Source organism: Medicago sativa, chromosome 1 (genome assembly GCF_051527215.1).
Source record: "Medicago sativa cultivar Bolivia chromosome 1, Bolivia_mono, whole genome shotgun sequence".
Taxonomy (NCBI): domain Eukaryota; kingdom Viridiplantae; phylum Streptophyta; class Magnoliopsida; order Fabales; family Fabaceae; genus Medicago; species Medicago sativa.
The window spans coordinates 17515857-17528176 of record NC_140749.1 but is presented as its reverse complement, the minus strand read 5'-3'; the positions used below and the strand labels follow the sequence as shown (position 1 = coordinate 17528176).

Genomic DNA, 12320 nt, shown 5'->3' with positions numbered 1-12320 from the left:
TATGAAGTTGTTGTTGATTGAGTTTAATGGGTATCTTTGCCATGGATTGGATGTTGTTAAATGGGTTAAGTAAGGTTGCTGCAAGTGGTGAGAGAGACATGGAAGAGAGTGAAAAAATATTGTGGTGAGTGTCTATGATAATATCATGGTCTATATTTGATCCAATGGTAAAAAAAAAACTTTCCCATGATAGGAAACAATTCTCATTTTTTCATGATCCAATCTTTGGGTACAGTCAAGAGGCTTTTTGCTACGATCAGAATGGCACTTGTCTTGACTTTTCACTTCATCATTAAGAATTGAAACGGGCTTAATTTTCTCATGAAATTAGAAACATAATTTGACTGTAGATAAACATTAAATGCAAAAGTGTGGAGGGAAATTAGGCGAGAGAATTAGGTTAAAATTAGGTTTAATTTTGCGAGACGGGTTAAAATTTAGGCCAAATACCTCCCTGAGTCCTTTAAGTTTCACATTTGTAACAGATAGGTCCTTTAAGTTTCAAAGGTTACATATAGGTCCTTTAAGTTTCTAAGGTTTCAGATAGGTCCTTTAAGTTGCGAGTTTGTTTCAGATAGGTCCTTTCTATCAACCTCCGTTAAGGACCTATCTGAAACCTTAGAAACTTAAAGGACCTATTTGTAACCTTTGAAACTTAAAGGACCTGTCTGTTACAAACGTGAAACTTAAAGGACCCAGGGAGGTATTTGGCCTAAAATTTATAAGTAAAATATATGTAGCATGTCTAGTGTTGATAATTAACCTATATTTTAAATTGTTCGTATTAATTTTCGAACAATATTATAAGTTGAGTATGAAATTGAAGAAAGTTCAATCTATAGGTAAAAATAGGGTTAATAGGCTTTTACCCCCCTGTAATATAGGTGACTTTTGGTTTTGCCCCCTAGGAAATTTTTTTTTTAGATTCCGTCCTTGTAAAATTGAGATTCTTTGGTTTTGCCCCCTGAGCCAGTTGACTCAGCAGAATCTCCTACATGGCAGCTGCGTGGCATTTTCTTTTCTTTTTTTATTTTTTTTAATTCCACGTGTTGCCACGTGTTAAACACGTCATTAAAAATAAAAAAATTTAAAATTTTTAAAAAACCAATTTTTTTTTTTCTGAAATGTTTTTAATTCATTTTTTTAATTTTAAAACATAATAAAAAAATTTCTTAAATAACACAGATCTTCTCTCTTCTCTTCTTCTCCAAATCGAATTCTTTCTCTTCTTCTCTTCTTCGTTGCTTTCTGTTCCTTCTCTTCTCTTCGTTCCTTTCACTTATCTTCTTTCTCTTATCGCCGTTCATTTTGCTTCCTTTCTTCTCCTCTTTCAGATTTGGAATTAGGGTTACTGAAATGGCAGGAAGCAAAGCATCTTCTGTTGGGGTCTCTGATGGAAGGAACAAACCCAAATGTGGATGCAATGCTTTTATGAAACTGTGGGTATCAAACACAGACGAAAATCCAAAGAGAAAATTTTGGAGATGCAGAAATTTTTGGGAGGTAAGTTAGCATAGTCGATTGATTTTGTTTTTTTTCATATGGAAAATCCTTTTAAATATTCTGAGTTGATTTTGTTTTTGTGTAGAACGATGACCACTGCAATTTGTTCATATGGGATGATGAACTTGATCATCCCAGAGTAATAGCAATGCTTCAAAAAATTGCTGAAAAGAACCATAACCGTGAGGCTGATGGTGGTTGTAGCAAGTATCAAAATCTGGGTTCAACTAGCTCGAACAACATTGATAATTCGTCTTCAAATGTTGAAGTTGGTTGCAATAAGTGTGGATTGTTGTCTGAACACCTGAGGGAATTTGGCAAAGACATTGGAAAGGAAATTGGAATTGAATTTGGAAAGGAGTTAGGCAAGGAATATGCTAAGGAAAATGCCTCAAAGAAGCTTATGAAAACAAAGAAGAAGCTGCAGTACTAAAGGAAGAAAAGCTCAGGACTGATGATTGGACTTGTGTTGTCGTGGATCTTTTTTTCAGTTGTTTTTAAGTTGATGTAATTCTAGTTTAGTTCATCTAAGTTTATCCTTTTGTGTTTTGGTTTGGTGAAATGTAATCACAATTGAGATTTTTTATCTCTATTAATGAAGTTTGCTTTTCTGTCAAGTTTTTCTTATCTATCTAATTAACTTGCAATCTAAGATGTTAATGACACAAATTAATGAGAAGAACATTAGGCATTAGACAATAATGCACATAAAGTGCTATGTTTGAACAAAACATCAGAATAATGCACATAAAGTGCTATGTTTGCAGGTTAACATTACACCAAAATATTGCACATAATGTGCTATGCTTAATTAGAACCTACATCACAGTAATGCACTTAAAGTGCTATGTTTGCAGGTTAACATTACACCAAAATATTACCAAAACACCAACAGTCATTACACAACTTAAAATAGTGAAAAGTTAACTTAAAACATAAACAGCTCAGTCTTCTTTAGTAAAAACAAGTGTAGGCATAGTTCTGATATAGGGCAACACAATTCCTTCCTTGGAAGCAATGACAGTAGGGTTTTGTGTTGGTTCTTGTGTTGGCTCTTGTGTCATGTCCTCATGTTCATCTTCATCCACGACCAAAGGCTCATCAGATGTAGCACCTGGACCCTGTATGTTCTTGCACCTCAGTTTCCTTAACCTGCCACTGCATCTCTTAGTAATCTTTGGGACATTCAGCATTCTTGGTCTATTCATTGGCTTTGGGACATTCAGCATTCTTGGTCCATTAATTGGCCTTGGGACATTCAACATTCTTGGTCCAAACCTCATATGTTGACCATATTTAACAGCTGTTCCAGTGTCAACTTGGTCATCAACTTGGGTTTCAGACTCACCAACCTTGGATGCTTGTGTTTCAGATTCACCAACCTTCTCAGCTTCTGTTTCAGTCTCATTATCAGCTTGTGTTTCAGTCTCACCTCCATGCTCAGCTTGTGTTTCAGTTTCAGTCACAATGTCAGGTAAAGATGCTAACACTTCGTCTGATATATCATCAAAGAAATTAGTAGCTTCATTAGTATTTGCAGGGTGAGGGTTGACAGTTGCTTGACTTTGGTTGACATTAATCACATCACTTGCTTGAGGGTTGACAGTTGCTTGGCTAGTGTTGACAGTTGCTTGACTTTGGTTGACATTAATCACATCCACTTCAGTTGCTTGGCTAGTGTTGACAGTCTCACCTTCATGCTCAGCTTGTTTTAACAGTTTCTTCTACAGAAAATTGATTTAAATGGACATCAGTCAAAGTAGTTGCAATCAGATATCTAAATAAGGACATCAATTTGTTGTTTACCTTCTTTTTAGCAGGTGCTACGTTATCAGTTCCTGACTCAGTTAAGTTTGCTTCAGTTGATGGAATTCTTGCAACATCTGGAATGCTTCTTGAAGTACCAGCAATGTCTTCAGCAATATTCTTCTTGCTTGGCTTTCTCTGAAACACAAAAAACCAATTAACATGTATAACTGGATTAATCTATAAGTTTACAATTGAACTTGTATAAATTTACCTTTCTCTTTGCAGCATCTGGGTTCTGAACTGCAGAGTTGCATCTCCTTGCATTGTGACCTATTTTGTCACATTTGGTGCATATGTAAGCCACTCCAGGCCTTCTTATCCTACCACCAAGTTCATCAAACTCTCTTATCCTCAATTTTTTAGGCCTTCCAGGGCCTCTTTTGTATTCAGGTGGCAAGAGTCCTTCTTGCTCAACTTCTGGCCACATCTCCATGCCATTGATGGCACTTATAGAATTCTGATAACACCTCTCATATTGTGTTCTTGAGTAACATTCATTCACATAATTCTCAGGGTTCCATTGTCTGTACCCCAAAGCTGCCACTGCATGCCTGCATGGAATTCCAACCAACTCCCAGAAACCACATGAACAACTCCTATTAGCATTATTAACAATAAATTGATGGCCATTATAGCTATGTTGTACCTGCCATTCCTCATCAATTGATGGGGTTGGATTCCAATGCCTACTCATAAACACCTCCTTATCTAGTCTCTTCCTAGCCATAGGCATGATGTTGTGATGCCATCTATCAAGTTTAACTCTAGCAGTAGACATTCTATTCATTAGGTAATTCCTAATCCACTTACACATAGTCAAAAAAGGCTTATCTCTGGCCATTAAGATTGTAGCATTGAAAGATTCAGACAAATTATTCATCAGGACATCACACTTACAGTAATAACTAAATGCATGCTTACACCAGCTTTTTGTTGGGTGTCCCATCAACCACTCCCAGGCACCATTGTCAACCTGCTTAATCTCATCCATCTTAGCTTTCCACCCTTGATAATATGTGGCCTTAGCAGCTCCCATCATCAGATCCCTTATGAGAGTTCCTCCCCCAAATTTCTTCTTGAAGTTTGCATAAAGATGTCTTAGGCAAACCCTGTGCTCAATGCTTTCAAACATCTCTTCAAACACACTCATTAATCCCTGACAGTATAAAACAATATAAGTAATGGCACAAAAAAAGGAAACAATACAAAAAAAAAAATTGAGAAAATATGTGAATTTTAAAAGTAAACCTTTTGTTGATCTGATATGAAGACATATCTCCTATCCCTTCCAATGTCATCCATTAAAAGCTCCATGAACCATTTCCAGCTTTCCCTACACTCAGTTTCTACTATTCCAAATGCCAATGGAAAATATTGGTCATTTGGGTCCCTACCAACAGCTATTAGAAGCTGACCCCCATACTTGGTCTTTAAATGACATCCATCTACCCCAACAAATGGTCTACACCCATTAATGAAACCTTTCTTACATCCATCAAAACAAAAGTAGAAAGAACCAAACCTGGGTTGGATTGATGGGGTTAGTCTATCCACATTAATCTTCACATTATTTCCAGCATTCACCCTTTTCAGTTCTGCAGCATACCTCCAAATCATGGCATATTGCCTATCAGCATCACCATCAACAATACTCTGAGCAATCTTTTTAGCCTTCCAAGCCCTACCCATTGTAATACCCACTCCATGGTTTGTCCTCATGTCTTCCACAATATCTGAGATTGTTACCTTTTGTGAAGTTTGAAGCTTCTTTACCACAGCAAAGTTTGCCACCCACCTTGAGCTTGCAGATCTATTTTTCACATCCCTGGAGCATTTGTGTTTTGGCTGCAAAGTCTTTATTTGGTAAGTGTGCCTGTCCCCCACTTTAGAGCAATAAGCCAAATACCCACATTTACCCTTACAAACTGCCCTTGCCCTATAACTTTCATTTTTCAAAAAGGTAATTTCATACCTATTGAGCACGTTCCATTCACGTATTGCATCCTTGAATTACTTAAGTGAATTGAATTCCATACCTAACTTAAATTGATAATCTGCATTTAATTGCTCTGGTCTAAACTTTTCAAACCTTATACCATGTTCACCATCAGATGCATCTGGATCTGAACTGTCAAGCTCCTCACTAAAATACTCCACATCATCAGATACATCATCATCTTCAGTTGCCTTTAGTTTAAGTTTCATTTGCTTTTTCAAAGAGTTTTTCTTCATAGGTGATTTAGATGCACACTTCTTTATCCTCAAAGACTTACCACCAACATTGACTCTATTGCTACCACTAGCTGGTACTTCAACTTCAACAGCTTCAAACCCATCATTAACTGGAGCACCCCTCTCATCCTCACTGTCATCAAACTTCACATGTCTAGCACCACCATCATCACTGCTATAAACATACAGGTTGTCTTCATCCTCATCACTAGACCCATTGATATCAACACAACGAGGCTCCAAGACTTTCACATAACTGTCCCTGATGTTATGCTCCACATATACATGACCATCTTCTTCTTCAGCAACATCACGCATTGAAATCAAGTCTGCAATATTGTCCACCATGAGTTCAAAAAACTCATTGTCCACCCGATCCATCTTACCCCATATCCTAAACTCCTCTCTCTCATAACCCCAGCTCCTAACAAGTTCCTTGATAACTGCGACTGTAAAAACATCAGGGTCTATATCAGACACAATTGTTTCAACACCACCTCTGTAGAAAATGGTTTTATCCCTAAAAAACTCCCCACCATGGTGAAAGATGCAGTTGAATACCCCTTTCTTCTGTTAAACAAAGAAAAACAACCAATAACATTAAGACACGTGTCACTGTAGACCCCACACACATTGCAACAAGCAGCAAAAGACAACAGACAACAACAATATACATGAATAAAAAACCCTAAAAAGTTGCTTCTTTTCCATCAACATGTTGTTCAATTAGAACATTCTCTGGGACCACAACAGCAAAATACACCCTTTTATGGTACTAATAAACTTCATTCACATGCAAACGAATCGAAACATTACAAAGTACGAAAAGGAGAAACTTACATTTCGAGATGCGCCATCTTCATTGTTCTTCTTTGATGCTTGTTCGTTCTTCGTTCTCGTCATTTTCGTGTTCATAATCACTTTCATCTTCTTCCTTCCGTCATTTTTCTTCTTCGTCGCATCCGTTCTTCTCTTCGAATCGTTTTTCTCCTTCACAGACTTCCCCTTCCACTTCATCGTCTTCTTCGTTTTTTACTGTGCTCTTCGCTTTTCTGGGTTTGGTTTGTTTGGGAATCGAATCTTAGTGATTTAGGGTTGCTAAATCTGTTTGGGTTTCAGTTTTCACAAGTTCGATTGAGTTTTCACAAGTGTAAATGATAGGGGTGAAAAGTGAAAACCCTTCATATTCTAATTTAGTTAATTATAAAAAAATTACAAATAAAAAAATGAATTAAAAACATTTCAGAAAAAAAATTTGGTTTTTTAAAAATTTTAAATTTTTTTATTTTTAATGACGTGTTTAACACGTGGCAACACGTGGAATTAAAAAAAAATAAAAAAAGAAAAGAAAATGCCACGCAACTGCCATGTAGGAGATTCTGCTGAGTCAACTGGCTTAGGGGGCAAAACCAAAGAATCTCAATTTTACAAGGACGGAATCTAAAAAAAAATTTTCCTAGGGGGCAAAACCAAAAGTCACCTATATTACAGGGGGGTAAAAGCCTATTAACCCGTAAAAATATAACTATAACATCGATAGTTTGGGGAAACTTTGTTGAAGACAATGAACATATGAAATTAAATTTTAAAATCTGCGATGAAATAAATATACACGATGAGAGTGTAGTAGGACTTCATACATCAAATGCCATGTGATGCGAAGAAATGCCATTTTCGAAAAAGAATATCTTCGGCTCTGTTTGGCAAGACCAAAAAATTAGCTTATAGTTTATAGCGGATATCTTATAAGCTCGTCTGACAAAAAAAATTCTGTTTGGTAACGGTTTTTTACAACGAGCTTATAGCTTATTTCATGAGCTTATAAGCTATTTTTCAGACGCTATTACAAGTAGCGTTTGAGCTTATAGCTTATCACTTTTTATTCCATTTTTACCCTTATTATTTTAATTAAAACCCATTTTTGCCCTTAATAATAATTTATTACGTAAATAATATAAAATAAAACGAGGCTATTACGTTATGGGTACTAGGGTTAGCTGAATATAATTGAATAGTTAGGAAAAAAAAATCATTCTTTAAGTATTCAATTTACATATTTTTTTTCTTAATTTTAACGATTTAAAAAAAAATTAGTATTTTGGAATATAAGATTTTTTTCTTTAGAAGAAAATGTTATGCAAAATTAAAATTTTAAGTATTCCATATTTTCTTAAATGTACTTCTTTCTCTATGAATCAAACGTGGTTATCATTCTTAATTTTTTTTGTGTGGTGTTATAGTATTTGAGTTTTCCTGAATAAAAATATTTTAAAAAACTTTGAGTTTGGGTTATTCAGAACAAATTATTTCCAAAAGAAAAGGATTAAATTATTGATGAATTCACTTTTCTCTAAAGAAAAGATTGAAAAAACTCAAAATTAGAATATTTTCCAAGAACATTTTTTGTAACGAAAATAAAAAATGTATGTTGGTGTTGTCTTCATAAAAAATAGGATGGTATAAAAATGTCCTTTTATGTCATTTGACATTGATCGGCTAGTTGAACCGCTAATTTTACCAAACACTTTAATTAGTTTATCAGCTATAAGTCACCAGTCACCAGTCATCAGCTATAAAGTTATCATCTATCAGCTAGCTTATCAGCTATCTGCCATTTTTACCAAACAGAGCCGTATGATCCTATGGATCAAGAAAGTTCATAGGGAAGATTTGAAGTAATGATCAAACTTGACACTATTATATTTCTTCCGTTGTACAACAATAAAAATTAAGATTTGCATTATTTTTAAATTTTAAATAAATCCCTATTACTCTAATGTTAATTGTCATATTTGTCTATCATTGTTAATTTGCTTTAAAAGAATTAAAAGTAGATCAAAGTAAAGTAGTTATTCATGTAGCACACTAATTTGAGCTCATTTACATAGTGCAATTACTTCTTTTTTCTGCAGCCAAAAATATAATAATAACCAAACAAGTAAAGTAACTAAGGAAAATACTTGTGTGGACCGGTGACCAAACCCCATTGTGTGGTCACAACCAAAGAAATGAGAGAGAAGAGAGAGAAGAGAGAAGAGAGAGAAAATGGAAAAAGTAAAGAAAGAAAGAAAAAACTATGTGTGTGACCAAACCCAATTGTGTGGTCCTGGTCCACACAAGTCTTTCTCCAAAAAACAAGAGTGTTGCGCCTTTGTAAATGTTTGCAACAAACAGCTTGCTTGTTCCACTCATTCTTTTCCAAATAGTGCTATATTTTTCACCAACAATGCAAGTCAAAAATTGAATTTGTTTGTTTCTTTTTCCATGTTTACGACCAAACAAATCTTTCTCCATGGAGCATCACTCCAATAGTTCTTTTTCAGTTAGTTTTTCCTCTATCCATTCTTGGCATTTACCCTCATACCCCTAATTAATTTTTGGGTATAAATATGCATAAAAATTGAGAAAAATGTAGAATCTGTGAGAAAAGGCAGAGAGAGTGAGAGACCTTACCCATCTCAATCCCTACCTCCATAACCCTAAATCTAACATACCAATCTATACTTCAAACATTACTAACCTTACTCATCTCATGTCAAAAAAACAGTACTCATCGTCTTCATTGATCTAACAACAATAACAATACACAAAACCCTTGGTTTCTTCATGGATAATAACCATATCACTATCATAAAATGGCCAAACAAAGGTAAAAAGGAAACAGATGGAAAAAGAAGAAGAAAGATGAAGAGAAGAATTTTAAAATAGAGAAAACAGATGTTGAGGAACACCTCTTTATTTTCCTCTCACACGGCGAATAATAGGTTTTGTTTTAATATTTATTTAATTTGTTTAGGGTATTGCTAACTTATGTTTTCTAACAGCTTATAATAGACTTTGTCTAATATGCATAAGTAAATTGATTTTTCACCATATATAAATTTGTTTTCCACCATTAGAGATTAATAAATACGTTGTTTTACATTTCATTTAATTTAATAGTGAGCTTAATTAGTTCAATGGTGAAAATGGTCTTGAGCATGGTGCAAGACTTAGTTCGGAAATTGTCGACTTTGTTGAAATAGACAAGAAAATCACCATTTCTATAAATACAATATGTCTCTGCATATATACGATAGTTATTAACATATTGAAACAATATTAATCACTTGGTTTAAGGTTGGTGGTTAATATAAAGTATTTTCATATTACACATTTTACATTTGATTTTTAAGAGGTCTGAAGGTGAGAGATGTTTGTCATCTTTTAAATTTAAGATTCTAAAATAAATAAGGAGTTTAGATGAAGTTAATTTGTATTGTGTTCTGAGAAACTTATATGTGACAACTTGCAAGTCGATTGAGATGTGTCCACTGTTCAGTAGATGAAATTTCATAGATCTCATACTTGCGAGTGCAAAAGATTTTCGAAGACTTCACTTTCTAAAAAACATAGATTTTTATAGAACAAGTTCTTCCTAGTCGTTTTATGATCTCATAACTCTTTATTTTAGTTATATTTTTCAAGATTGTCAGCTCTACAATTATGGTTTGTGGAGAATTCAATTTAAGATTAAGAAAAAGTTGCATGTATTTTTCATGATGTGTTTCGATATAAGGATCAGATTTATTGTATAACTAGAAAAAGAATTTGAAAATTTGATTAATATTAAAACTTTTACGATGTTTTTCTATCACTTGTTCTTATATCTTGATAAGTGCATTAGCCAAATATTGTTATGTGAAATCATGTGAAATTTTATGGCGGTGATGAGAGAGTTTGACATCAGGATTCATGAAAAACTATTTTTTTTCCCAATAATATATTAAGTTCTCTACAAATGAGTGGAGTTTATTATGTTCGAAAACATCATTTATAAGTAGCTTGAACATTCACTCATCTAGTGTTTCAAATGATTTGAAAATGTTTCAATGTATGATATGATATGTAGATATTCAAGGAAATAATTTGATTTTCAATATCTACATGAAAATAAACTTGTTCATACTATACATGTTGACCTAGATGTTTTAGAGTATGGAAATCAAATTAGAGTATATATTTTTCTGTTGATGACATGTGATGTTTTGAATATAGATTACTGTCAATAACATTTAGAATCAACATTTATCATTAGTGGACATATATTTGAATAAATACTTCCATTAAGCCAATCATATGTACACAATGCTTCAACATTTATTGGCAATAGAGTATTTTGTTATTTATCAAGTATTCGTCCACCAATGCTATATGATGATTTCAATGCAATTGTAGTAATTGGTATACCCAAAACATCATCATTTTAATCAGACAGTTTGAGATATTTTCTTTTATTTTAGGTTAAATGAATTTAAAGGTCCTTTAAGTTTTTCGTTTTTCCCAAAGTGGTCCTTTAAGTTTCAAAAGTCTCAAACAAGTCCTTTAAGTTTCAAAAGTCCCAAACAAGTCCTTTTAGCTTTTGAATCGTTTCAAACAAGTCATTTTAGAGGATGATGGTGATGATTCAGATGATAGCAACAAAGAGCATTATCCACCATTTGCCATACCTAAAAAGATGACTAATTTTAAGTGGGTGTTAGGAGCCAAATTTGGTACCAAAGATGAGTTCAAGTAAGCAATTACCAACTATGCTATCTACAATAGGACTTGTTTGAAACGATTCAAAAACTAAAAGGACTTGTTTGGGATTTTTGAAACTTAAAGGACCACTTTGGGAAAAAACGAAAAACTTAAAGGACCTTTAGATGCATTTGACCTTTATTTTATTTTCCATACTTTAAAGCATCTAAGTCAACATATTTCTTATGGTCAAGTATCTTTTTCATCCAAATTTAGTATCTTAGTTTGATACTTTCCAAAATCCTCTAAACCACTTTCCAAAATCCTCTAAACCATTTAAAGAGACCTCAGTATGTTGAAAAAACATTTAACTTGTCATGGATTTTCATTTGCCAATTTCACTGCCTCACCACTACATATACAATAACATTTTCATGTAGCAATACTTAATGAATTGTAACCTATAAGTTATTTTTTTATTTTTTTTGAAAGATAACCTATAAGTTATTTATAAGGTCTAAGATGACGACAACCGATAGAATAACACTCTATGGGTGCGTTTGATTTGCTAAGAAATGAAGGACATGACAAAACAAATCCAGTTGTCCAGTGTTTGATTTGTAAAACGGTTTCAGGCACAGGACATACTGGAGGCAAGGGACAGGACAAAAACTGATATTTTTGTCCCTCACCAAAACACAGCACAAATTTTTGTCCCACGTACAAGTTGTCTAAAATACCATAATGGCATTTCGTCCCCCAAAAATGGTATAAAACAAAAAAAAAATATTCAATGCTATAAAAATTTGTCATGTACTGTTCTACCTTGTGTTGTGTTGTTCTGTCTTGTACTGTTCTGTCCAGTACTTACTGTTTTGCAAACCAAACACACCCTATGGGTTTTTAGCATATTCAATTTCTATTTTTAGACTCATCCGAAAAAGTCATAAACTTCCTTAATTTTCCGATGAATTCTCCACACATCACAAACTTCAAGGTTGGAAATTTGGTTAGTGTTGTTCGAGTGATAACATTAATTGGCCTATTTCTACCTCGATTCACTTATCTTCGAACATCTTGAAAAATTTGGAGTCGTCAAACATCTTGAAAAACTTACTTTAATGTCGCATTTAAGAGTTTCTAAACATGATGCAAATGTTGGCTTTTGTGCATATGATCCCTAAAGGATTTCACACATTATCGAATTTTAACAAGGAATTTCAAACCCTTATGAATAATCCAATTTTAAAATGAGCCTCACACCTAATGTGAAA

General features: G+C 33.8%; 2 protein-coding genes across 2 annotated transcripts; one reads left to right on the top strand and one right to left on the bottom strand.

The window, feature by feature from the left end:
* Nucleotides 1–873: 873 nt before the first annotated feature.
* On the top strand, nucleotides 874–2120 carry LOC146953218 (uncharacterized). Its single transcript, XM_085745450.1, has 2 exons — nucleotides 874–1503; nucleotides 1589–2120. The coding sequence occupies exons 1-2, from the start codon at nucleotides 1357–1359 to the stop codon at nucleotides 1934–1936; spliced, it is 495 nt and encodes a 164-aa protein (XP_085601576.1). The 5' UTR covers nucleotides 874–1356; the 3' UTR covers nucleotides 1937–2120.
* Nucleotides 2121–2447: 327 nt separating this feature from the next.
* Nucleotides 2448–5034, bottom strand: LOC146953217 (uncharacterized). Its single transcript, XM_085741185.1, has 5 exons — nucleotides 4561–5034; nucleotides 4233–4468; nucleotides 3524–4151; nucleotides 3310–3447; nucleotides 2448–3227 (listed from the first exon to the last, which is right to left on the bottom strand). The coding sequence occupies exons 1-5, from the start codon at nucleotides 5029–5031 to the stop codon at nucleotides 2448–2450; spliced, it is 2253 nt and encodes a 750-aa protein (XP_085597311.1). The 5' UTR covers nucleotides 5032–5034.
* Nucleotides 5035–12320: the final 7286 nt, after the last annotated feature.